We start from the raw sequence: 26,737 nt of genomic DNA, 5'->3' as shown, positions 1-26,737 counted from the left end.
TAGCCCAATCTTGTACATTAACTAATACATAACATGCAGTAGCAGTTCTGGAGTTGTTACAATGTCTCATGAGTCCATTAAACTTCTGGTCACAAACACAAAAACTAGTACTTTGGAGCAATTGTGAAATACCATGGAAGTGCATAATATGGATTCACTGTGACATAAGAGAACGTACCATTTGCTATGCATTCATACATAGGTAATGTTAATATAAATTACTTACAATGCATTGTAGCAGGTTTTCAGTTGTCAAAAACAGTAAAGGTAATTGAGGTTTTGGCACATTAAGATAAATTCTTTCTAGTGGGGACTTGGTCGTTCCATGTCTGGTATGAAATGCCAAGCACACCTTTGGGTGGCATAAAACCGATAATGAGAGTGTTCTAAGACTTCATATTAAAACAAGCTCACATCAAATAGTATGTGCAGTAACTTATTTGAAACTTTTTAAAATGAAAATGATGCCCCACATACACGTACGTGTGGACAAATTTCTCCTGAACTGATCACAGATACATAAAATGCACCCTAAAATAGATGACGTAGAATTTATAAGCTTGTTAAAAGAGGGCTGAGCGAACTAAATGGAAGTGCTGATGGAATCTTGCTGCAGATGTAATGCATTCAATGCATTACTATCTGCATTCAATAAAGAATGTTGAGTGGAGCATGGAATCTGCCTTGATAGTCTATGAAGATAGTATCCCCAGTCTATTACTGAGCTCAGGGATTTCTTTAAATTGAGACTTGCCAGCACAAAACAACAAATGTCATTAAAATACACATTTCTATCAATATGCATGGGGGGGGGAAGTACTTTAGAATACAAATAATGTCAGTTCATTCTGTATACGGTAATAAGTTCTCATTAATTTTAGAAAACTGAAAATGACACACTGATACTGAAGGTGTTAGAAAGGAAATTGGGTTTCCTGTGGTATTTCACGAGATAACAACCAATTACAAACATTGGTGGAGGAAGTGGAAAGCTTAGTTCCAATTAGCATAGCTGAAATAGTCTTACTGAACACCTCCTGCAATCTTTTCATGTTCATCTATTTTTTAATATGGTAAGTCATTGCAAGTGGAAAAATTGTATATCCTGCATATGTTGGTGTACATGCTCAGTTAAACAGAGGCTACATCTACACTGTGAGCTAGGAGTGTGTTTCCCTGTTTGCATAGAGAAAGTAAATAAGGAAATGTTGTTTACTCCTCATACCACAAGAACTAGGGGGCCACCAAATTAAAGGAATAGGCAGCACTATTCATTTAATGTTTAAATGAATAAAACAATTAAAACAAGTATTTCTTCATACAACACAGAGTCAACCTGTGGAGCTCTTTGCTAGAGGATGTTGTGAAGGCCAAGATTATATCAGGGTGTGATGAGTTGGATCCTCCCCTCCCCACCCCCCTTTCTGGGATGCCACCTGGTGTACTGGGGTTTCACTGAGCCCTTCTGCTCCACCAGCCTGGCTTCCCTCTCCCTGCTTTGCCGAATTAGGCGCTCCGGCCTCTTTGTCTGTCTGTCTGTCTCTCTCTCACACTCACACACACACACACTCTGAAGTCAGCTCTGTGTGAGAGGATTCATCCAGCACTCATGTGTATACCCCTTTTGGGGAATAAACCCAGAATACGACTGTCTTGCGCTGTATAGAAAGATCTGCCTGGCGCAAGCTCACAAAAATTCATCCTCTACGTCAATGTGAAGAGAGAGATGCACAATTTCTTGCCCCCCGAGTTAGAAATTGCACAAACTGGGTTTAATAATTAACAAAACAAATGTATTAACTATAAAAGGCAGATTTAAGTGATTATAAGGGATAGCAAACGGAACAAAGCAGATTATTGAGCAAATAAAACAAAACACATATACTAAGCTTAAGATCTTAAAGAGACTGGTTTCAAGAAGTAATTTCTCACCCTAAATGTTATTTTAGGTAAGTTGAAGAGTTTCTGTAGCTTAGAGTTCCAGTTATTCCTTCTTACAGACTGGAATCCTGTTTCAGTCTGGACTCACCCCTGCCTTTCCCCTCAGGTTAGTTCCTTTGTCCCTTCAGGTTCTTTCAGCAGTCCTTCTTCTTGGGTAGGAAATGGAGGAGAGGCCAGATCAACACCCTCCCCAGCCTTAAAAAGGATTTATCTAAGGCGGGAAACCTTTGTTTGATCCCCATCCCCCTACAGAGGAAAAGTACCAGCAGTGTCCAAGATGGTATTTTGCATCAGGTGACATTATCACCTGACTTTGTAGTATCACAGCTATGTCCCAGGATGCCTCTCAGTAAGGAGAGAGATTAGTATCTTCCCAGTCGTATTGTTTCTTCCTAATGGCCCATCAAGGCTGTGAAGGCCGGTTGTCTGGTGGGTGTCTCCCAAATATACACACAATTGTAATTGTTATAGTCAATATTCCTAACTTTAGATACAGAAATAATACATCCATACAAATGGGATAATCACATTCAGTAAATCATCACATTTCCAATTATATCTTTTTGAGCCAACTTGCATAAAGTATATCTTAGTTATGCCATATTCATATCATAACCATATTTCTATGAAGAATACAGGGTGTAACATCACATAGGGTTCAAAAAAGAACTAGATAAGTTCATGGAGGATAGGTACATCAATGGCTATCAGCCAGGATAGGCAGGGATGCAAAACCATGCTGTGAAGTGTCCCTAGCCTCTGTTTGCCAGAAGCTGGGAATGGGTGACATGGTATAGATCACCTGATGATTACCTGTTCTGTTCATTCCCTCTGAAGCACCTGGCATTGGCCACTGTCAGAAAAGAGGTTACTGGGCTAGATGGTCCAATGATCTGACCCCATATGGCTGTTGTTCTGTTCTTAGACATACCTGTGCTACCTCTCATCTGAGCTAGTGCACTAAAAATAGTAGCATAGCAATAGTAGCATGGGTAGCCGTAGCACGGGGCTACCTGTGCAGAGTACAAACCCGCCTGAATCCTGTGGGTATGTATTCAGCACAGCTAACCCGTGCTGCCACTGCCCATGCTACCCCCAGCTGTTCTATTTTTGGTGTGCTGGCACTGATGAGAGCTAGCACAAATAGGAGCTGGGAATTGTACATGTATCTTGTAGTGTAGATGTAGAGAGTGAACTACCTGCATTACAAGTCCCCATAAAACCAGTTTGTTGGAAGGGTTTTTGTTATTTACCAGGTGCATAATATGATAGTGAATGTGAAGAAAATTCTACTTCTGTAGTAATGAGTTGCAAATGCATTTAAGTTACTAATGTCCTAATAGGTTTAATTATATTTTTAGCCCAGACGTCAGAGCATTTCTTCAGATGGACAACCCAAAGCATCAGTCAGATCCATCTGAAGATGAGGATGAAAGGAGCAATCCAAAGGTAACAGTCAGCTAGAATGGAGTAGAAGAACAGTAATCCTGCACTTTTGAACAAACTGTAACTACGTGAGGTCAATTTCATATGTATTGTAACTTTCAACAAAATAAGTTGTTCTCCAACAGGGTCCTCCCTGTTCCTTTCCAATAAGGTTACTCAGTTTTTCCCCAAAGTATGAACTGCAAAGACAAGTACCACCAACAAGGGTGGACATGATTGTTAGATATGACGAGTGTTAACAATCTGTTTTCCCCATTTGTTAGGGGCTGGAAGAGCTGTGGCTCAGGTTACAGTTCACGTGACATCACTGTTTAGGTCCTCCAAAGACCTTGCCAGAGACATCCAGGAAAGAGAAGGATAGGAGGATCAGATATTTAAATGCTTAATAACTAAAAAAAAAAAAAAAAGGAGAATCGAACTTGAAAAATATTTGAAGCCATTTTTTATGGTAGCTCAAAGAAAAATTAACTTTGGTTCACAGTTCACCTTTTACACTGCGAGGTTTCAAACCTCAGTCTCTTACTAAGACATTTAAGATCAGGCTTGACAAAGCCATGGCTGGGATGATTTAGTTGGGGATTGCTCCTGCTTTGAGCAGGGGGTTGGACTAGATGACCTCCTGAGGTCCCTTCCAACCCTGATATTCTGTGATTCTAAAGCCACTATATTGGGTTTAGAATTGTATTAAGTCTCTCAAAATCCATTTAGGAGCCTCTGTCTTAAGAACTTCTAGTTACAATGTCCTGCTTTAAGAATTGGTAGAAAAAAATTGTCTTGCTGGGTAGAATAATAGAATAATTAAATTATTTTAATCCATTCTGTCTCTCTCATGTCCCAGTAGTAAAGGATTCTTTGTATGCAAAAGTTATTTAACGTTTTTCGGCCTGCTTCAACTCCCACAAAAGTCAGTTTTTTCCAATACACTTCTCTGGGTACTGAAGCTACTATTGTGCATTAATTAATAAGCTTTCCTGGGCCCTAATTGATAAGATCAATTTCCTGATGTCGTTTTCAGTGCCACACATTTAAAGTTACTGAGTCTTCTGTATCTACAAATCTTGTATAATATTTGTTTCTACACTGTTCCTTAATTTTAGACTCTCTACCTTTCACCTCTTTGGAGGTAGAGGAATTAATTAAATGTACAATGGCACTTCATTACATTTCTCAATAGAAATGAGGGCTTCCATTTTTTAATTTCTTAGACTTTTTAATAGAAATCTTAAGATCAATAAAAGTTGTGGTGACAAATGTAACTTAAAATCTCAATAATGGATGTATGTTTTCAACTTAATTTTCCATCCATCATAAAATACAGTAATGGGCACTAATCATAAATGGAATATCTTTTTTTTTTCTCCTTAAATGTTTATCATATTCCTAGTTAACATTCTTCTGCTCTGTCATGGTTCAGATGTTCCGTAAATTTTAAAAAATTGGGAAAATTGATCAGAATATATCTGTAGTAAAAATGTGACTTCCTGCAACGCTCTTTTAGGGAAGTGTCCTGCAGCACTTTCTCATTATATGTATGTATTTAATCATAGAATGGTAAGACTGGAAGGGACCTTGAGAGATCTTCTAGTCCAGTGCCCTGCACTCAAGGCAGGACTAAGTATTAGCTAGAACATTCCTGACAGGTGTTTGTCTAAACTGCTCTTAAAAATCTCCAACGATGGAGATTCCACAACCTCCCTAGGCAACTTATTCCAGTGTTTTATCACCCTGACAAGAAGGATTTCCTAACATCCAACCTAAACTGCCCTGACTTCAGTTTAAGCTCATTGCTTCTTGTGCTTTCCACAGAGGTTAAAGAGAACTATTTTTCTCCCTACTCCTTGTAACAACCTTTTACATACTTGAAAACTGTTATCATGTCCCCTCTTAGTCTTCTCTTCTCCAGACTAAACAAATCAGATTTTTTCAATCTTCCCTCATAGGTTGTTTTCTAGACCTTGAATCATTTCTATTTCTCTTCTCTGGACTTTGTTCAATTTGTTCACATGTTTTCTGAAATGTGGCACCCAGAACTGAACACAGTACCTCAGTTGAGGCCTAATTAGTGCAGAGTAGAGCAGAAGAATTAATTCTTGTCTTGTTTACAACATTCCTGCTAATACATCCCAGAGTGATATTTGCTTTTTTTGGAACAGTGTTACACCCTTGACTCATATTTAACTTGTGATCCACTATGACCCCCAAATCCCTTTCTGCAATACACCTTCCTAAGCAGTCATTTCCCATTTTGTATGTGTGCAACGGATTGTTCCTTTCTAAGTAGAATACTTTGCACTTATCCTTATTGAATTTCATCCTATTTACTTCAGACTATTTTCCAGTGTGTCCAGATGATTTTGAACTTTAATCCTGTCCTCCAAAGCATTTGCAACTCCTCCCAGCTTGTTATCATCCACAAACTTTATAAGTATACTCTCTATGCCATTATCTAAATCACTGATGAAGATATAGACCAGAACCAGACCCACTTGATATGCCCTGCCAGCTTGACTGTGAACCACAGATAACTACTCTCTGGGAACAGGTTTCCAACCAGTTATGCACCCACCTTATAATAGGTTGTATTTCCCTAGTTTGTTTCTGAGAAGGTCAAACAAGACTGTATCAAAAGCCTTACTCAAGGCAAGATATACCACATCTACTTCTCCCCCCCCCATCCACAAGGCTTGTTACCCTGTCAAAGAAAGTGATTAGGTTGGTTTTACATGGTTTGTTCTTGACAAATCAGTGCTGACTCTTACTTATCACCTTTTTATCTTCTAGGTGTTTGCAAATTGATTGTTTAATTATTTGCTCCATTATCTTTCTGGGGACTGAAGTTAAGCTGACTGGTCTGTAATTCCCTGGGTTGTCTTTATTCCCCTTTAACACTATATTTGCCCTTTCCCAGTCCTCTGGGATCTCATCTGTCTTTCATGACTTTTTGAAGATAATATAATAGCTAATGATTCAGATAGCTCCTCAGTCAGCTCCTTGAGTATTCTAGGATGTATTTCATCAGTCCCTGGTGACTTGAAGACTTCTAATATGTCTAAGTAATTTTTAACGTGTTCTTTCCCTATTTTAGACTCTAATCCTACCTCATTTTCACTGGCATTCATTAAGGTAGATATCCAATTGCAAACTTTTGGTGAAAACTGAAATAAAAAAGTCATTTAGCATTTCTGCGATTTCCACATTTTCTGTTTTTTCTCTCTTCATTCAGTAATGGTCCTTCCCTATCCTTGGTCTTTCTCTTGCTTCTAATGTATCTGTAGAAAGTTTTCTTAATCATGTACCATAATTCAGTGTAGCATTTTCCCTTTGCTTCCTTGAAGCAAGTTTCAAGCATCATAATTTAGTTTAAAGCCATTTGTTGTGGAAAGCCTGGAAATTGCTGTATGACCATACTGACTGGTCATGCTTACAACAAAAACCAAATTTTAAAGGTATTTAATTCAGAGTAATTTGGGCCAAGCCTGTGGTAGAAATAAAAGCTCTCCAGTAACTAGTTGCTTACTATATGAACCTGACCAATAAATAAGTAAGAAAATAGCTCTCAAAAATAAATATAAAGTATGTAGCAGCTTTTTGAAAAATGTTAATACATAAAAATGGCATTAGTTTGCATAAAAAATTTGTTCACTAAAATGTATAATTAATTCTAATTTGTATAATTCAGTGCTGGATTGTAATTATTTCCAGAGTCGTCATCTGGATTTCTCCATTCCTACAGTACCTCTGATTTTTGTGACTCACTGTTAGCTTCCTCCTCTCCCCCGCCAACCAAAACTTGTCACAAACTAAGTAGGATTTTCCTCTAGTCAGTACCCAAGCTTTTCTTGATTTTGAATAAAGATGAGAGCAAACAAATTTGAGGGAAGAGATTGGAGATGGGAAGAGCTTCTCTCTCTCCCTGTAATTTATATGCTCTGTGTGTGGGTGTGTACCAGCATTGGCAACATCCCTGCAGTTACTGGAATTGGAATAATTAACCTTGTGTGTCAGATTATCAAAGGTTGGCAACAGCCTTTTAACACAATGTCTTTAACTGGTCCTGCATAAGCAGTGTTTATTTTGATAATATATTGGCAAGAGTGTGGTGGATTAAAAAATTTAAATAAACATCCGGAGAATATTCCTGGAATAAAACAATTTCAAAATGGGTTAAATTTTGGACATTAAGTTACTTGTTAAAAGGCTGAGACTTAAAATTTTGTTCGTAACCTTGCCATCTGTATTACTTTTTATACTTTTACACTGTCTGTATAACCCTTCCTATTAACTCTTCTGATACTTTAATTTAGCATCTAGATTGGGTGCTTTTATAAATGTATTTTTAAAAATACTACATAGAAAATAATAAGAAATATAAATGTAGAGATGGTTTGAGCTAATTGAATATTTTGCAATGAGTATTAGCTGAAGGATAATAGATGGGATTTCCTTTTAATGGGTAAACAAATCTAATCTGATCTGAGGCTTGTTTTTTTTTTTCCTTCCTACAGCTAAACTCTACCTCACAGAATATCAACCTGGGACCATCTGGAAATCCTCAGTAGGTTTTAGTTAAATATAAACCAAAAGTTAGACTTTAATTGCTAACTATATGAAATGTTCTCCAGATACGTGCCTTTATTTGCTACTTTGTGCAACTTGAGAGGAAGCAAAGGTTCTAACTCGGCATTAAGTAAATATTATCATGCACATTAGTTGTATGCTGTGTGATTTTAGCATAATCAGCAGATTCTTTACCAGTAGTGTACCCCCAAACAAATCTGAGATGTGTAGTGATGTCTACATAAATAGTTTCCATTTAAACAATAGAAAGAATATATAAATGCTCTTGGGGTGGGAGAGAGTATCTTTGAAATATGCAAATGACATGCCTCCCCTTTCCACTTCAGAGCACTACTAGCAGGGTTGCTGCAATCCTGAAGAGGCAGACCCCCTTACAGATTTTTCTTCCTATTCTTCGTCCTTCTTCCCCCCCGCCCCCACTTCTTTTATCTAACAGGTTTTGTAACTTACTAAGTTTCAAACATGAGTGGAGCAGATGATGATATTATGCAGGCAAGATAAATGCTCCTCCTTGCAACTCCATGGCAGCAGTTTTAAAATATACCCCGGCAAACAAAGTTCAAACCCCAACTCTTGTACAGAATTGCAGTTTGTTCCATCCCCCCTATTATATGACTGAGGGAAGAGTTGTGGGGACAGAATTTGTCCATAGCAACCTTCACACAGCCCTGAGGAGCCCCATTGTCTCCCTTTCTGTTTTTTTAGGCCCTGATTTGCAATTGTTGCTTTTCCCATTCTTCCTTCACTAAAATAATTTGGTTTGGAGTCTATCCATGGCTTATCTTAATTGCCCAGCTTCTCTTAGCCTAGAGAGCAAAAGGGCTGTTTCTTCATTACTCAAGAAGAACAGATTTTGGTCTGAAGATACATGTAAAACCACTATGTAGATCAAAACAAGTCAACCTGGTTAATCTATTTTCTGTTAGTGTAAACTTGTGTTAATGTCAAACTTCTACAGTACAATATAAGGAATTATATTATGTTGATATGAAAAACTGGCTCATGCAATCATTATGTCTTTCCTCTCCTTCTGACACATTCTGTGTGGCTCCTATTCTCATTGCTGGGTCTCCCGACTCCCTCATCCTTTTTGCCTTTCTTCTAATTTCTTGCTTAGGGTGTCTGCTCCCCATGTTTGCTATTCTCCTCATTGATAGTACTGCGCCACTGGGAGAGAGTGTGGGGCTTTATATATCATGCCCCAAATCCTCTTTGGTAGTGCAGTCAATAAAAGGGCAACAAATAGAGAGTGGATGGTGGTCCTTGTAATTGTCGAATTGGAGGGCACAAGCCATGTGAAGAAGAAAGGTTGGAAGGCCAAGAGATAGAGTGGCACCTGAATGCCAAATGCCTCGGAATACGTGTACCTCCCAGAGTGAAGAAAGGGAAAGGCAGGGAGTCATAGGAAGAAAGTAGGGTGGGCAGTGAGGGGAGGAAGTGCAGAGGCTAGAGAATAGGAGGACAAATTTGAGGAATAGAAAACAGCGAGGAAAGGTAGATGGACAGTGAGGCAGACTATAGAACAAGACAAAGGAAGAGGAAGAGATGCCAAAAAATGGAATGCAAAGAACAGAATGGGGGAGGGGTGGGAGAAAGGGGAGACTTGAGAATGGAGGAAGGACAAGGAACAAACAGCCTTTTTCAAGCACGGGATGCCCCAGGAGGAAAGCAGGATGTATGAGGGGAAAACCTAGACTTAAAAAAAGAAAAAAGGACTAGAATGAACACGAGAGATGTGGGGAGGAGGAGAAAAGAACAAAGAGCAGAGAAGTGGGGAGCTGAGTCTGTTTTGTCAATTTTATTTTTATTTAAATTGTAACACTAACAGTTATATTGTGTTTCCCTGGCAGAAAATAGGAAGTGAAAAGAGGGAAGGGTTTGATTGCAGGCCATAAAAGAGGAGCTGGTATGGGGAGCCTCCATGCTACTAGCAGGCCTTAAGTGGGACATGATGTGCAGGGAAATAGTGGCTCACATCAGCACTTCGTTTGCAGTTCAAGCACTTGTTTAAATATAATTCTGAGCACTGTGTAAAATTGTGAAGTTGATATTTTCTACACCAAGTAACCTTCCTCCTTTCTGAATCGCTTTCAGCGCTAAACCAACAGACTTCGACTTCTTGAAAGTTATTGGGAAAGGCAGCTTTGGCAAGGTGAGCTTTCTTACTGTTTCTTATCCTGACTGAACTGCACACTGGCACTAAATTTGGGGAACACTGGGAAGTGGTACTCACAAGTTCAGGGCTGGATTAAGGCAACATGGGGCCGACGGACACAAGGCCCCCTGTGGCTCCACCCTTACAGCCCCACTTCATACCATGGCACTGTCCCTTCCACCTGGAGTAGCAGTGGCATGGGACCCCCTCAACTCCTGACCAGGAGCAGCAGCAGGGTTTTCCCTGTCATTGGAGCAGTAGGGGGTCCTTCTTCCCCACAGAGAGGCAAGGGTGGCAGCAGGGAGGCACCTCAGTACTTGCACTCCTGCTGCTGCATCATCTGCTGGGTGGGCATGCTGGGCTCACTCAACTACTGCCACACACCCAGTTCTTTGTTTGGGGTGGTGTTGGCTGGGCTGCCCAGAGCAGTGGGTCTTTGTGGCAATACGCTATTAAGATAGATGGAGCAGTTCACCCATCTCGGCGCTAGTGTTTGAGGCTCTTTAGTCCTACTTCCAAGCATTTCACCACAACCATGAAGACTAGAAACATATATTTTAAAAAGAGACAAGATTCCGCCCTCCTCCACTCCAGGAGCTGGGGCCCTAGGCATGGACCTGTAGTGCCTGTGCCATAATTTGGCCCTGCATGAGCTCTCCATTGTGACATTACAGTTCAGCAGAAACTGTGCAAGATCTTAGATTCCATATTCTGGTCAGTCTCCTTTTGCTAGTGATACTGGTAATAATTGTGAACTATTTTAAGGACCAAGAAATTGTACAGTGAAGTAATTGTATTAATCATGTTTCTCCAGATAATCTTTAATATCAGAATGAGAACTACGCTAACCATGTCTCCTCTCTCATCTTAAATTTCACAGGTTCTTCTTGCAAAACGAAAACTGGATGGGAAATTTTATGCAGTTAAAGTATTGCAGAAAAAAGTTGTTCTCAACAGGAAAGAGGTGAGGGGAAATGCGTTTTTCTTTTCCCCTTCAATTACAAAATTGTTCCTATTTACTTATTGACCTTTCACTTCCTTGCAGCAAAAACATATTATGGCTGAACGTAATGTACTGTTGAAAAATTTGAAACATCCATTTTTGGTTGGATTACATTACTCATTCCAAACAACAGAAAAGCTTTACTTTGTTCTGGATTTTGTTAATGGAGGGGAGGTAAGTAGTTTTCATATTTCTTTAGGTTTTTGTCTCCTCTTAGGCTAATTTACAGAAAAAATAAAAATCATCCACTGTAAAATGTGCTGATTTTAATATTTCTGTAAGTAAATTAAAATCCTATTGATTTTACCTACCAGTTACAGCTTTCAAGATGTTGCTGTAGACTTGCATTCAAAACTTATTTGCAACTATTGAAGAGTTTCTTCCTTTCTTGTAAAACTCATTTTTATGCAACTCTCAATATAAACCTTAATACACAATTCTTAAACAGCCTTGTTATCTGCAGCATAGCTTACTCTGAGCACCAACACTGAAGCTGAGGAGACCATAAGTAACTTGAGGAAGAACTTGTGAAAGAGATGGATGAAATCTGTAAATTTTAATAAGACATGCTGGAGTAAATTGATTATTTAACAAGCAGTAAGTCACTAGGCCCAGATAACATACACCCAAGAGTTCTGGAGGAGCTCAAGTCTGAATAGGCTGAGCTGATGATAAAAGTACACAATATCTCCTTAACAGCCACTGCTCCAGAGGATTGGAGGGTAGCAAATATTACTATTTTAAAACATCTCTAGGAGTAATATGATGAATTCTAAACCATTAAACTTCACATCTTTACCTGGAAATTTGGTTGAAATTACTATTTTAAAACAGAATTACAAAATACCTGGAAAATCATGATAGCATAGCGTCTGACCAGTGCACTTCCTTTAAAGAAAAATCATATCTCACTAATCTCTTAGAATATTTTGAACATATCAATAAAGTACTAGATAAAAGAGAATCAGTTGACATAATTTAGATTTCCAAAATGCTTTTGACAAGGTTCTGCACAAAAGGCTGCTAAAGAAGGAAAGTAGTCATGGGATCAGAGGCAAAATAAAAAAACTGGCTTGGGGTTGGAGGAGAGAGGATTAAGAAAAGAATTGAGTGTAAACGGTTGGTTTTCATCATGGCAAAAAGCTAGCAGTGGGGTGCCTCAAGGTTCTGTTCTAGGTCCTGTATAGGTCAACATATTAATAATTTGGAAAGTGGTGAGGAGTGAGGCTGCAAAACTTGCAGATGAGACAAAGTTATTTAGGTTAGTCATGACCAGAGAGACCCAGACAAACTCAGTGAATGGGCAGCATGGTGGCAAACCGAATTTCATGTTGACAAATGCAAACTAATGTCCCTTTGAGGGAAAAATTTAAGCTACTCTTGCGCCTTACATACAGTAGAACCTCAGACTTAAGAACACCTCAGGAATGGAGGTTGTTCATAATTCTGAAATGTTCATAACTCTGAACAAAGCATTGATCTTTCAAAAGTTTATAACTGAACTGACTTAACACAGCTTTGAAACTTTACTATGCAGAAGAAAAATACTGATTTTTAGCCATCTCAATTTAAATGAAACAAGCACAGAAACAGTTTCCTTACCTTGTCAAATCTTTTTTTTAAACTTTCCCTTTCTTGTTTTCGTAGTTACTGTACTGCATTAAATGTTGTTTGTTTTTTGTGTGTGTGTCTGCCTCTCTCTGCTACTGCCTGATTGTAATCCCTATTCCAAATGAGGTGTATGATTGACCAGTCAGTTTGCAACTCTGGTGTTCATAACTCTGAGGTTCTGTTGTAGTTCTAAATTGACAGTCAACTCAAGAAAGGGATCTGGGTATCGCTGTAAACAGCTCAATGAAAACCTCTGCTCAACATGCAGCTGCAGTCAGTAAAGCAAACAAGATGTTACATTTAATAAAGAATGTGATGGTGAATAAAATGGAAATATAACAATACATTTTATATAGATCAGTGGTGCGGCCTCATCTGAAATACTGTGTGCAATACTTGTTACCCCATCTCTAAAAGGATACTGCAGAAATAGAGGGCCCAGAGGAAGACAATGAGAATGACCAAAGACATGAAAACACTCATTTGAAGAGAGGCAGAAGAGGACCTTAGAAAGAAAATATTGTTTGAGTGCTTACTCATGTCTATTCTATATTAGGTGTGTGTGCTTGCCACATGCACTGGTACTGGAAGTTGTTCCCTCAGCAGTATCCCTAGGGGACCAGCTCTGGCGCCCCCTGGTTGCAGTGAAAGGAGAGCTGCCAGCTCCCCCCACCCTCAGTTCCTTCTTGCCGCCAGTGACGGTGCTAGAACATCTGCTGCTTCGGCTAGCATTGATTCTTTCTCTGTTCTTGCAAACTCTAAAATCCTGTAAAATAGTTATACATAGTTAGTAGGAAGCCCTCAACCAGACTGACTTACCTGGCCAAGTGGATGAGATTTTCCCGCTGAGCGTCCGAGCATGGCATCTCTCCCTCACGTTCTTCCATACAGGCTGATCTGGACTACCTGCTCCATTAAGGAACTTGCACACTCTTCCATTAGAGTGCATCTAGTGGCCATCTCCACTTTTTCACCCGCCGATCCAAGGACAGACAGTGTTTTCCCATGATATGACGGTCAGATTCTTGAGATGGCTCAAGAGACTCTTCCTGCAGGTATGGACTCCTGTCCCACAGTGGGATCTTAACTTGGTCTTCTCTAGGCTCACCAGCCTGCCCTTTGAGCCACTGGGTTCCTGCTCCCTTTCCCAATTGTCATGGAAGGTCGCGTTCCTGGTGGTGGTAACGTCGGCGAGATGGGTCTCCGAAATTAAAGCCTTGACCTCAGAACCTCCGTACACGGTCTTCTACAAAGATAAGGTTAAGTTGCGTTCCCACCCGGCCTTCCTGCCAAAGGTGGTCTCCACCTTTCATATGAACCAGAACATCTTTCTTCCAGTGTTCTGTCCCAAAACGCACAAAACCAGTGAGGAGAGGCGTCTTCACGTCCTGGAAGTCTGGAGGGCCTTGGCTTTCTACTTAGAACGTGCCAAGCCTTTCCAAAAATTGACTCAACTCTTTATCGCTACAGTGGATAGGATGAAAGGTCACCTGGTGTCCTCGCAGAGGATTTCTAATTGGATTACCTTGTGCATAAGGACCTGTTAGGATCTGGTGGGGGTTCCACCGCTGCCGATTTTCAGAGCCCATTTGACGAGAGCGCAGGTGTCTTCGGCGGCCTTCCTGGCACACATCCCTATCCAGGACATCTGTAGAGCTGCAATGTGGTCCTCTGTTCGCATGTTTACCACTCATTATGCTGTCACTCAGGCCAGAGATTACACTGGTTCAGCAGAGCTGTGTTGCAATCTACGCTTCCGTGAACTGCTACCTGCCTCCAGGGATACTGCTTTGGATTCACCTAATATGGAATGGACATGAGCAAGCACTCGAAGAAGAAAAGACAGTTACCTTTTCCGTAACTGTTGTTCTTCTAAATGTGTTTCTCATGTCCATGCCACAACCTGTCCTCCTTCCCCGCTGTCTGAGTTTCCAGCAAGAAGGAACTGAGGGTGGTGGGGAGCCAGCGGTGCCACCTATACCATGTTATGTAGACACCACTCCAAAGGGCACCAGAAGTGGTCCCCTATGGATACTGCTGAGGGAAAAGCTCCTGGCACTGGTGCATGTGACGAGCACACACACCTAATATGGAATGCACATGAGCAACACATCTCGAACAACACCAGTTACGGAAAGCTAACTCTCTTTTCCTGTAGCTAACTTTTCAGTTCTGTGCATGGCAAGGTAGTCTCCAACCCTACAAGTAACTCACTGTCAGTAGACTCCTGCACGCATGCAGACACCAGTTGAAGCCTGTGGGCCCAGGGGGTCCATCTGCACCAAGTAACTTGTAGGATTGAAGAATGTATCCTCATAATATAAAACTTTTCCAAGTGGTCTCAGAATAGAATGTAAGATCCATTAGACTGTTATGCAAGAACTTGTATTGAAGTGCTCCGTACATACAATTGTGAAGTTAGTATGCTATTTGTTATCTTCTAAAATAGAAGAGAATAGAGAAGAAAAAAGAGAACAGCATTTATGTTCCCCGCAGATTTCTTTGCTTCCCTGCAGAAAAATGACTTTTTGATGGGGAAGCAAAGGGAAGCCACGAGCGGTCATGCATCCCTCCCCAGCAGTAAGTTTTTTGGGTGCCTAGGACAACCGGCAGAGAGGTAAATCATTGTGGAGAAGGGGGCGGGACTGGGGAAGACCCAGCTGGCGGTTCCTACCCTGTGCCGGGCTCAGCTGCTAGTCCTGGCTGGGCTGGGGAGGACAGGGCTTCCTCTTCTCCTGCACGGCATCTAAGCCTGTGTCAGACCCACCCCAAGATTTCTCCCCTGGCTGTAGGAAGCTCTGAAAATTCCCCCCACCCCTGCTTCCTGCACCCATCACTCCTCAGCTGCAGGGGGAGGGATCTCTGTACAGGGAGCTGCTCCCCCATCCACCCAACCCCTGTGCAACCAGACCCCCTCATACCCAGACCGTCCTGCTGAGGCTCACTCCCCCTGCACCCAAAACCCTCCTGACAAGCCCTGCTCATGGACCGCCCCAACAAGCCACTCGCACTCTGATCCCCACCCTACTGAGCCCCACTCCCTGAGCATCTGGACCCCCCCCTACTGAGCTCCCCACACCGACCGCCCTGCCAAGCTCTTCTCTGCCCCCCATGCACCCCTTCTGACCACCAACCACTTTCACCTGGACCACCCTGCAGAGTCCCATTACCATTGCACCCAGAACTCCCCAACAAGCCCCTGTGTATCCAGATCCCCTGCCACACCCTGATCCCCCACTGAGCCATCCGCTCCCAGATTGTCCCACACAGAACCCTCTCAACCCACACCTGGATCCCCCCCACACTAAACCTCTCCACAGTTGGATCCTGCCTTGTTGAGCCTGCTTGCCCACACCTGGTGCACCTGGCCCGGTCCTTGTGCTGTGTCAGGGTTGGGTGCAGCCTCACCACTGAGTCCATGTCCCGGTGCGGGGCGGGGAAGCTGCACAATGATCTTCCACCTCTGTGCAGCCAGTGGCCTGTGCTCCCCAGTGCCATGTTGGAGCCTTCACATTTATTTGACAAATAAAATTTGCAGAATTTTAAAATAGTGTATGCAGAATTTTTAATTTTTTGGTGCAGAATGCCCTCAGGAGTAAATTTGTATTGGCTGGACTTGACTTTCTGGGAAACATCCTGTACTCCTATCTATTAACTCATTACACGCTAAGTACTGCTGGGGTTACACAAGTGAGAAAATAAAGAAGTTGCTAAAAGAGGGATATAAACGGTTATGTAAAAGGAAATTTTTTAATTTGTTTCACAGTTCTGCTAGCTTGTCATAAAAAAACTGAAAGTGACTTGCTTGTTACTGCAAAGGATTACACCTTGTAATTTGAAATTTGTATGCCAGTTTGTCTTATCATTTGCATCTTCATATATTTACAGCTGTTCTTTCATTTACAAAGAGAACGCTCCTTTCCTGAACACAGAGCCAGATTTTATGCTGCTGAAATAGCCAGTGCATTGGGCTACTTGCACTCCATAAATATTGTATACAGGTAACCATTTCCTAAAACTTATTTTTGTTCTGCATTAAGATAAATGTAGCAAATCAAGAAAAGCTGCATTTGCTGTTTTTATTCAACCTATTTACACGTGTGGACTTGTGACTTTAAGCTTATAATTATTTTTTTTAAACAGAGGCCTGACCCAATTTTTTAAAAGTTTTTGTGTAAAAAATAAGTGACTACTTATTAGTATAAAACTCTGTCTCTTCATTTTTTGGTTACGCTCATAGGAGGATTAATATAAGACTTTGTTTTTAATAGGGATTTGAAACCAGAAAACATTCTCTTAGACTCACTGGTAAGCATATCCTATCTGATGTCCAAAAATGCGTCTTTACATTAACACTTATCTTTATGTAAGTGCAAAATATTATGATACAGTCTTAAATTGGTTTTTCAGTAAGATCTGTTTTGTTTGTTTTTTCTCTCTACAGGGACATGTTGTCTTAACAGATTTTGGACTCTGTAAAGAAGGGATTGCTATCTCGGATACCACTGCAACCTTTTGTGGGACACCAGAAGTAAGCTAACTTCCTTGAGTTTTAGCCAGCAAATTGCCACAACAAACTGGGGGAGAGGGTTTCATTTTGGGGGGGGGGGGTGAGTAGGAAGTGTTGGTAGTTTTCAAAGTTGGCAGATAGATAGATAATCTTGCATGAATTAAGATATTTTGTAGTTGACAAGGATTGTACAAATGGCGAAGTGTCTGTCAGTGAAAATTCTTGTGGGAGCGATTTACGTGAGTTATAATCTATCTGAGTCCATAAAATAAAGCATATATTAATCAAACCTGAAGAAAAACAATGTGTCTATTGAACTTTGTTGGAAAATTTGAATGCCAAAATATGGAGTGCTTCTGTGGTTAAATATTTGTTATGACCAGTTGTGAAATGGATTACATAGAAAATCTTGGTCTTGTACTAAGAGAGAGTTTTTTTTAATACATTTGGTGTAATTCATATTAGACTTACACAAGAGGATTGCAACATTATGGCCTGCGGCCCCAGTTTATAAAAAGCTTTTCCTGAGTTTGAGTGTTGTGGGTTGTGTACCAGTCTGTCTACTCTGGGACTTGGATTCAGATCATTCATGAGCTGCTAAAAGTTTAATGATCTAGCTTAATATTTAAACTCCACTTGTTACAATGGTACCTGAGTGTCTAGTATGATCTCTCTATGGTCCCTATATTTGTCCATATCACAAAAACCTAACTGACTATAAAGTAGAGTCAGCAATCTCTGCTCAAAAGGGAGGAGAGGCAAGGACTGAAGGAGCAAAAGCATTGCAGGTCAGGGCTGTGAGAACAATAATGATCCAGCCGTAGCGTCAAAATTCTAAATAACTGAGTATCTGTACGGAATAGCCTGGTGGGGCTAGGAGATTCTGTTCCAAATGTATCTACTCAGATATTATGGTGTTGAGAACCATATAAGTGTCTAAATCCTGAATAAACTTTTTTGTGAGGCACCTAGAAACCTGTTAATGTCATGTTGGCATCCAGTAATTGATGGCAAACCATGATATGGAATGTGTCCTTCAAATCTGTGTCCCCTGACTAATTTGTGGCAAAAAAAAAATCTCTGGATATTTCACAATTGATTATTTATTATTTGTCTGAAGCCTCATTGAAATTTAAAATATAGATCATGTGATTATGCCAGAGGTGGGCAAACTACAGCTCGCGGGCCACATCTGGCCCGCGGAACTGTCCTGCCCGGTCCCTAAGCCCCCAGCTTCTCCCCCGCTGTACCCCAGCCCCCGCAGCCACACCGCTGTGTGGGCAGCGCTCTGGGCTGTGCGCTCATGCAGGGCAGCGCAGCGCAGCAGCGTGTCTGGCTCCGGCCGGGTGGTGCAGCAGCCAGACACGCTGCTCTGAGTGGCATCGTAGGGGGGCTGGGGGGTTGGATAAGAGGCAGGGGATCCCGGGGGGCAGTCAGGGGACAGGAGGCGGTTGGATGGGGTGGGGGCGGTCAGGGGATGGGGAATGGGGTTGGGGAGGGTTCTGGGGGGGAGTGATCAGGGGACAAGGAGCGGGGGGGGGTTGGGGGTTTTGGGGGGGGGAAGCAGGGAGTGGGAAGTGGTGAGGGGATAGGGGCCAGGCTGTTTGGGGAGGCACAACCTTCCCTACCCGGCTCTCCATACAGTTTTGCACCCTGATGTGGCCCTCGGGCCAGAAAATTTGCCCACCCCTGGACTATGCAGTAACAATAAGGAGGAGTAAGAAACATTTTCTTGGTTTGAAGAAGAATGAGATGCTTCCATGTATTTCCCACTTTTTAAATCCCTCATTCAGTATTCAAGCCCAAGGAGGGCAACAGGATTGGTTAATGAACAACTTGCCCTTGAGAAAGAGAGATGCCATTGGCAGAGGGAAGCTGTTTCTTTGCAGATTCCCACACTGTGGTTTCAGCTGTTTCCACAGTATGCATCCGATGAAGTGAGCTGTAGCTCATGAAAGCTTATGCTCAAATAAATTGGTTAGTCTCTAAGGTGCCACAAGTACTCCTTTTCTAGCTGTTGCTTAGTTGTCTGTGAAGCTACAGAGCAGTGACCTTTCCCTGAAACTTGAAAGAATTGTCAGTTTAGAGATGGCACAGTAATTTGGCAAATTGTCAGTGGGTATAAAGGATAACTTGAACTGGGAAACAACAGCTAGCCATTTAAACAATTGGCCGGATGTCAGCGAGATTTACCAAGTTTGTTAAAGGACCAGAGAACTCTGTAGGAATCTATACAGTAATTTTTCTAAAGATGTATTGTAAAATAGTTGCTTGGATAAAGGCTAGATTTGAATATAACCAACCTAACTTTTTTTTTTCTTTAGTACCTTGCCCCAGAAGTGATCAGAAAACAGCCCTATGACAACACAGTAGACTGGTGGTGCCTTGGTGCGGTTCTATATGAAATGCTTTATGGGTTGGTAAGTATTCTACCTTTTTCCTTCAAACTCTTTACTTGAATACTATAGTTAGTAATATATAACTTTTCAAAGCAGTTAAAACACACTTTAACTGGTGAATAACTTGTTTTGTAGCTTTCTAACTTACCATCTGGTTTTGTCTCTTGAATTTTGTTTTTCTTTTTGAAGTCTAAATTTCTGCTCTCCAAACTGATGTGACATAAATAATTCTTATCCAGTGGAGTCAAGCAGATATAACCCAGAATAAATGCAAGCGTCTATTGAAGCAGCAGTGGTGCTGCCCTATAAAAGTAAAGTACTACTTGCCAAAAGTGGTACCAAAGACATTGGCAAAGTATTTTTAACCCTAAAATTTCCAATTTCCTCCAGATTACTTCTTAATACAGCAATAAAAAAACAAATCTTCCCACGCTTCAGCTAGGGTTTATTTTTTGTAACCTTTCTAAAAACAGCTGTTTTGTGTTTCACAAACTACATTTCCTCCTCACATACAAACGAGTTTCCTTACTTCACCTGGGAAAACATGCAGAACTTTGTTCACCCACTCATGCTCTTTTGCTCACATTCAGTAAGATTTTTAAATGTGGATAGCTTCCACAGCTACCAGTGAATGTGAGCACACCTGGGCAGAGAACAGGAGATGCAGGAAAGAGCTAACAGAGGAATGCAATCCTGGTGTCACTGCATGTGTTACGTGAAGATAAAGGAATTGGCCTATTCATGAAGAAGTGTGGGGGTTTGGGGAAAGGAAGGGGGGGAATTCTGGTTAAAAAATGAAATTTCTATCTATTCTATCTGAAATCAGTCTGCCACTGGGTGAAGCTATTTTTCACTGCTAGTCATTGGCATTTCTGATGGAACAGTTTACTCTCACATTTGAAAAAAGTGTTTTTTTTATTGAACAGTACCGTTTCAAAGCCACATTTCAATTTTTCATTTTGTTTTTGTTCAGCCTCCATTTTACTGCCGTGATGTTGCTGAGATGTATGAAAATATTCTTCACAAACCTCTGTATGTGCGCCCAGGAGTCAGTCTTACAGCCTGGTCTATTCTGGAAGAACTCTTGGAGAAAGACAGGCAAAACAGACTTGGAGCAAGAGAAGACTTTGTATGTAATTTTCTGGCAATGAATTATCTGGCACTAATTTATTAAAGGGACATTGTCAAATTTAAGACCACAATTCAACGTTATTTTTAAGAAACAGGTAGAGAATGTCCTTTGAATGCTAAATATCAACTTTAAAACAAAATACCCTAGTTGTCACAAAAAACCTGAAGGGCAGGGGAAGACACATTTATGATGCAGAACTTAGTGTTTTGAGCTTGACTGTTGCAGTACCTGCCAGCAAAGGAAACACATTTCCCAACATTATATTCCATGAGTTGTGCTGATATAATTGATGATGGTAGTACTCAAACAAAGAAGTTACCAAAACAAAAAGAGCTACACTTTGGTAAATTCAGCTTTCAACGGTGAGAAAAATACTATTTGTCAAATAGGAAAAAGGCAAGGAAACAATTATTTTTTCAGGCTTCCAAAATGGCTTCACAAATAATGGCTAGTGTTTTGCAAACTTCTATCAAATAATATTTTGACAGTGTTCCTTAAGGTTGTGTAAAGATGCATAGAGAAGTTGTCACAGAATTGTGTAGGCAGGATATCAAATGATCTTGCAGTTTTACCCCTAATTGATGTATTTAGGCTTAGTCTTATTAATGTTCTGTAATGTGTTGATCTCGTCATACGCAAACTTAAAAGTTCTGTTAGATTGCTACAGTACAGTTACATTTTTTGCAGCACACAGTAAATGAAAGGCAGTTATGTTTGGGAGGACATAACTGTTTACTATAGATATAAACAGAAAACATACTGCAGAGTTCCTGGAGGCGTTCCATCTGGAGCAGTGCTCATATTAGCAAGTTTTGTTAGCTTGGAGCAGGAACATGAACATAAATACTATTTGAAAAACCTTCTTGAAACCAGGTTTTGCTTAAGACTTCAATTTAAGCAGAAAATAAAATGCATTGGCCAGCCTTTTCAGAAATGTTTCCCCATCAAATTTTACCCACTCCAGCCATACCTTCTAATACGAATTGCAAAACAAATTTATCAAATAATGGGCTTGAACTTTTTTATTACTAGGGATGAAAGTAAAATCAAACTCTTACCGGTACAGGGGCTGGCTCCGGCCCCGCCCCCCAGAAAGGGTGGGGCCTTGGGTGGAAGGGGCAGGGCTGGAGGGTCAGCGTCCCCCAGCCAGCCCGCCTGCGCTGCCTGGGGCTCCAGCAGCGATTTAAGATTTAAAGGGCTCGGGGCTCTGGCCGCTGCTGTGGCAGCCGGAGCCCCAGGCCCTTTTAAATTGCCGGCCCCAGGGCAACTGCTTCTTTTGCACCCCCTCTCCCCGGTTGGTGGCAAAGGGGCAACGACGTACCGGTGGCTACTTTTTACCAGTACACCATACCGGACCATACTGCTTTACTTTCACCCCTGCTTGTTACTGCACCAGATCCAAGAAACTCTTATTCTAGCCTGCTGGAAGAATCTCTGAAACAACATTTTTGTATTCCAGCGCTGTAGGGTATATCATGGAAATACATGGAAATAACCAAAGTTTATCTTTGCTTACTGTTGCAGCTTGAAATTCAAAGGCATCCTTTCTTTGAATCTCTCAGCTGGGCTGACCTTCTCCAGAAGAAGATTCCACCACCATTTAATCCTAATGTGGTAGGTGCAATACGTATATCTCGATTATATCTCCCGAATCTCTTCATGTAGTGGGGCAGAATCTATGGGATGAGGACATCTATCTAAAAGTTACAGAGAATGGCAACCCCAGTACCTCTCAAACAGTGTTGGTGACCATTTCTGAACTGTTTAGAGCAATGGTACTTAAATTAGAAGAGCTAGAGAGCCATTTTTGTTACTGAATGAAGTCAGCAACATGCCATCCTGACATTGCATTGTGCTTTTGTCATCGTGTTGGATTGGAATGTGATAAAGTTGTGCTTTCATGACTTGCATGTCATGGCACAGGGTCAGAATACTGCACCGTGACATGTTTTACAGCTCTCTCAGACCTTTCTCCACCTTCTGTTCTCCATTCTCCACTCCTGACTACTGGAAAGGGAAGATCTTTTCTTTTCCCCTACATCTCCAACTGTTTGGGTGATGGGCAGCTCCTACCCAATAGGTCTGATGCATTTGGCAGTGAGGGTAGCACTCTTCTAAGTTGCGTTTTTTAAATTTGAGGCCCCACTAAGAGGTGCAAGATGTACCATTTTTGTCTAGTTATTGTCATACTGCAGTTGCTGCTTCAGCTTAATAGGGTATCAGACTACGGGCAGAACTGTCATTGGTGGAATCAGTGTTTGTCAGTCACTAAGCTGATTCCAGGAGAGCTGCCATTTGACATACACATGAGCTCAAATTCTCTTAAAAAAATACTAACACTATAGAAACCTGTGTAAAGAGAAGGGGCAGAGAGAGGAAAATGAGGAGAAAAACAGGAAAATGAAGAGTGACTGGAGGATGGGGAGTGATTTTTAAAAAAAAAAAGAGAGGAAGGAGAATTCATGAGGAGGGTGAAGAGAAGAAAAAGAAGGTTTCTTGTTTTTGTATTTCTTTTCACCATCTCTTAAGAAGCAGCACTTTTGTCTTTTTCCTTCTGGAAATATTGCACAGTATATGTGGATTTGGCAAATTTACTGTCACCACTTTGATCTTTTGGCCTGAATTACACCCCGTAACAAACTGCTTCAGTACCAGTTTTCAGGGGCGGAGTGATGGGATTAATTTAAATGCTCTCCTTATGAAAGGGAAAACTTCATAATGTAGACAACTTTGAATTTGAAAAATGAAAAATATTTAACAGACAAAAGCATGTAAAAATACAAATGCCATATTAATATGATTAATATGATTAATGCTGGTTTGTGTGTCTCATTCTTAGGTTGGCCCAGATGATATAAGGAATTTTGATGCAGCTTTTACAGAAGAAATGGTTCCTTATTCAGTTTGCATTTCCTCTGATTATAACATTGTAAATGCCAGTGTGCTGGAGGCAGATGATGCATTTGTTGGATTTTCTTATGCACCACCTTCTGAAGACTTATTTCCCTAGGAGGTTAGGAGCCAACAAATGATGCACAAGTACAAGTCTGAAGATGGACTGAAACATGAGTGTGAACATAGTCCAGAATATGTGTAACTAGTGCCTCATTTTATATGAAGGGTTGAAACCAATGAACAAACATTTTCTGCTGTATATGAGGAAATTGGGCATTTCAGATGGCTTTCTTTGGGATTTAAACTGTTATTCCTGCTGCATAAAAATATTTTTAAAATGAAGATCTCTAAAAGCTGTTCCTCTACATGAATCTGTTTTTAAGCAAATACACTGTTTTTTCTCCAGGTTTACATTAATACCTATCCAGGATTTGGCTGTCTTTCAGCAGCAGCAAACTTAGCACATTTATAAATGCCTTTGTAACTATTTACAGTGACTTTGTGCTTGAATTGTAACTATGCAATTGTCTTTTGTATATCATTGTTTAAAAAAAGATAAATGTTTTCCCTGTTATATCACCTTTTGAAATATAAGTTCATTACTTGACAGCACTTATACTAAAAATGTAATTCCTCACTGAAGAATAAGTAGATACTTTAAGGATCCACAAACTGAAAAGTTGCTCATTTATGACCAAATTGACATCCTTACTCCTTCATAAATCCCTTACTTCTTAAGTACTCCTTTAAATTTATACTGGATTATTTGAGAAATAAAGCACTACTCAAAGTGAGTAAGGGTAGCACAAACTAGCCCAAAATATTTGGTAACACTACTAAATACATTGTCTATAATGTTCTTTTCTGATGAAGAAATATCTGAATCTCAACTGCACTAAAATTTTTTTGCATTAAAATTCTATTTTTCCAAAGAGTTGGAGGGCAGTAATCATTGCTACTTTTAAAGGCAGTCTTGCTGTGACCCTACAGAGAGGAGATCGTGCCAAAAGTTAGGGTTATTTTGTGTGTGTATCTGGAATACGAATATATTCTAAATGAACTGTATCAAAATTCATAGTTTCTTGTCTTTCTATATTCTAATGTATCAGCTCTTAAATCTTCACTTGATAGTTAGGAAAAATAACTATTAAACTACCTTTTGATTACTTTTACGAATATGAAGAGCGATTGTATATAGTGTGTGCCTCTTGTGATTTGCACATATAACCAAAATGCTAACACTGATCAACTTGTTTGGGCTTTTTTTAAACACAATACATCCTGAAAGTTGGCTCCAGTTTTAATGTGACTTTCTTGTAACAGTAATAATACTTGTGATTCACTTTGCTTGTAAATAACAGTTTTGTCTGCCACTTGAAAAGTCTGGGTGCACACTTTTCACAATGCATTTCAGTGCCTTTAACTGGATCACCATGAGAACTTAACTCCTTGAAAGAAATTTAATAAAAAAAAAAAAGGCAATAGCAACAATTTAAAGCGTTGAAGTTTCTCTGATCACAAAAATGCAACTTGTGTGTCATAGCTAACAAAACAAAAACCAAGTAATTAAGATAAACATTAATCTACAGATCTTGTTACAGTGGAATAGAAAGAATCCATTGTGAAGATCAGGGAAAGTAGAATGTCAAATAGGACACCTGTAAGTAAAAAGTAGTAATAATTTGCCTAGAATGCTATGTCAGTTGAAAATTCTCAGAAGGTTAGACCAAAATTAATTTCTCACTTGAAGCAATAATTCTCGGTTTGTCACCTGCACAATGATTAACACTGATGCAACACTGAAGAATTGACACAAGGTGTCTGTCTGCTCATGTAGCTCTGCTAGCTAACTAAAGTAGTAATAAAAGGAGAGGGAATGAAAGGGACATAATTCTGCTAATTTCAGCCTCCATTGTCCTCTTTTTCAATAAAGTGTTTTCCACCAGGTATTGGCTTTGTAAAGATTCTCTCCTTGGCTATTTGTATCCTAAACTTTCTAATTTTAAATAGGGTGTGATATCACTGCTTTACCAGGAAGAGGAATGTGCCAGTTTAAGGATTTTTCAAAGCAGTGAAATGTCAGAAACTATATAGCCCCTCACTTCAGTCTCAAAGAGAAAATCTGTAACTGCAGAACAGGAGTCTTCTGAGTATCTATCTTGTATGGCTGAACCTAATAAATAGTAAATCAATCTTTCCTGCTTTTGCACCTCTTCTCTACATAAGACAGAAAGTTACTTTGCCTACACCAGAATTTCATCACAGCTTTTAAAACTAATTCATAGACTGAATTCAAAATGTAATGCACTATATAAAGTGCAAAGTCTTATGAAACTGTGAGCTGTAGGAGTGTACAATGGTGTGTGTTCTGCTTACTGAAGCCTGAATGCTGCCCTCTAACTCACAAGAAGTTTTCATTGATTTAAAATCTGAATTTCAAATACTGAGGCCAGAATTTGGAGACTGGCCTTAGCAAAGGGCATTGCACCTTCTCCTGTGGTTTTTTGGTTGTTTTGTAAGAATATACAGCGGAGGGGGTGGAATTTGGTGCAGTTGGTTGCTGTAGCTCACTTCTTAACATTTTCCTAGATAAAGGACAAATTTAAACAGGAAAAATACTTAGAATGACATTGTTAGTAGTAATACTAGGAGTTACTGCTACTAAAGAGGGCTACTGCTGGCCTACTGACCCTTTTTGTAAAGTTTTCATAACAGAATCTCCCTTTGTGTAAATAAGGGACATAAGGTGGTGATGGTGGTAATAGTGACAATGCAGCTGTAATGTTTCTGCCCGTCAGAGTTGGCAACAACAAGGGCCGGGTTCAGTACCTAGGGGTTCCATTCCAATAACACAATTCAAAACCGGCTAGAGCCCCCACCCAGTGACCTGGGACAAATATATACCACCCCCCGCTGGGTGCCTCTAAGAGGCAATACTTCCCCCTCTTGCAAGCACTGAGTCTGAGTGTAGCAAAAGCCTTTTAATAACAGAGAGAAACAATGTGGCATTATGTTGGGGGAACACCACCAACAGGATTCATAACATAACCCATGAGCAAAAACCCAT

General features: G+C 40.4%; 1 protein-coding gene across 15 annotated transcripts in view; it reads left to right on the top strand.

The window, feature by feature from the left end:
- SGK3 (serum/glucocorticoid regulated kinase family member 3) overlaps window positions 1-25,867 on the top strand; it is a 90,093-nt gene extending 64,226 nt beyond the window's left edge. For all 15 annotated transcript variants that reach the window (XM_048840849.2, XM_075125157.1, XM_048840842.2 and 12 more), the window contains 12 exons: window positions 3,303-3,390; window positions 7,893-7,942; window positions 10,060-10,117; window positions 11,001-11,084; window positions 11,166-11,297; window positions 16,623-16,735; window positions 17,006-17,042; window positions 17,179-17,265; window positions 19,569-19,664; window positions 20,617-20,772; window positions 22,300-22,389; window positions 23,615-25,867. In XM_048840849.2, coding sequence (XP_048696806.1) covers window positions 3,303-3,390; window positions 7,893-7,942; window positions 10,060-10,117; window positions 11,001-11,084; window positions 11,166-11,297; window positions 16,623-16,735; window positions 17,006-17,042; window positions 17,179-17,265; window positions 19,569-19,664; window positions 20,617-20,772; window positions 22,300-22,389; window positions 23,615-23,785 — 1,162 coding nt within the window. In that variant the 3' untranslated portion in view covers window positions 23,786-25,867. The remainder of the gene's footprint in view (window positions 1-3,302; window positions 3,391-7,892; window positions 7,943-10,059; window positions 10,118-11,000; window positions 11,085-11,165; window positions 11,298-16,622; window positions 16,736-17,005; window positions 17,043-17,178; window positions 17,266-19,568; window positions 19,665-20,616; window positions 20,773-22,299; window positions 22,390-23,614) is intronic.
- Window positions 25,868-26,737: the final 870 nt, after the last annotated feature.

This window comes from Caretta caretta, chromosome 2, assembly GCF_965140235.1.
Source record: "Caretta caretta isolate rCarCar2 chromosome 2, rCarCar1.hap1, whole genome shotgun sequence".
NCBI classification, from domain to species: domain Eukaryota; kingdom Metazoa; phylum Chordata; order Testudines; family Cheloniidae; genus Caretta; species Caretta caretta.
Note: the sequence above shows the minus strand (reverse complement) of the source record. Positions and strands in the feature narration are given on the sequence as shown.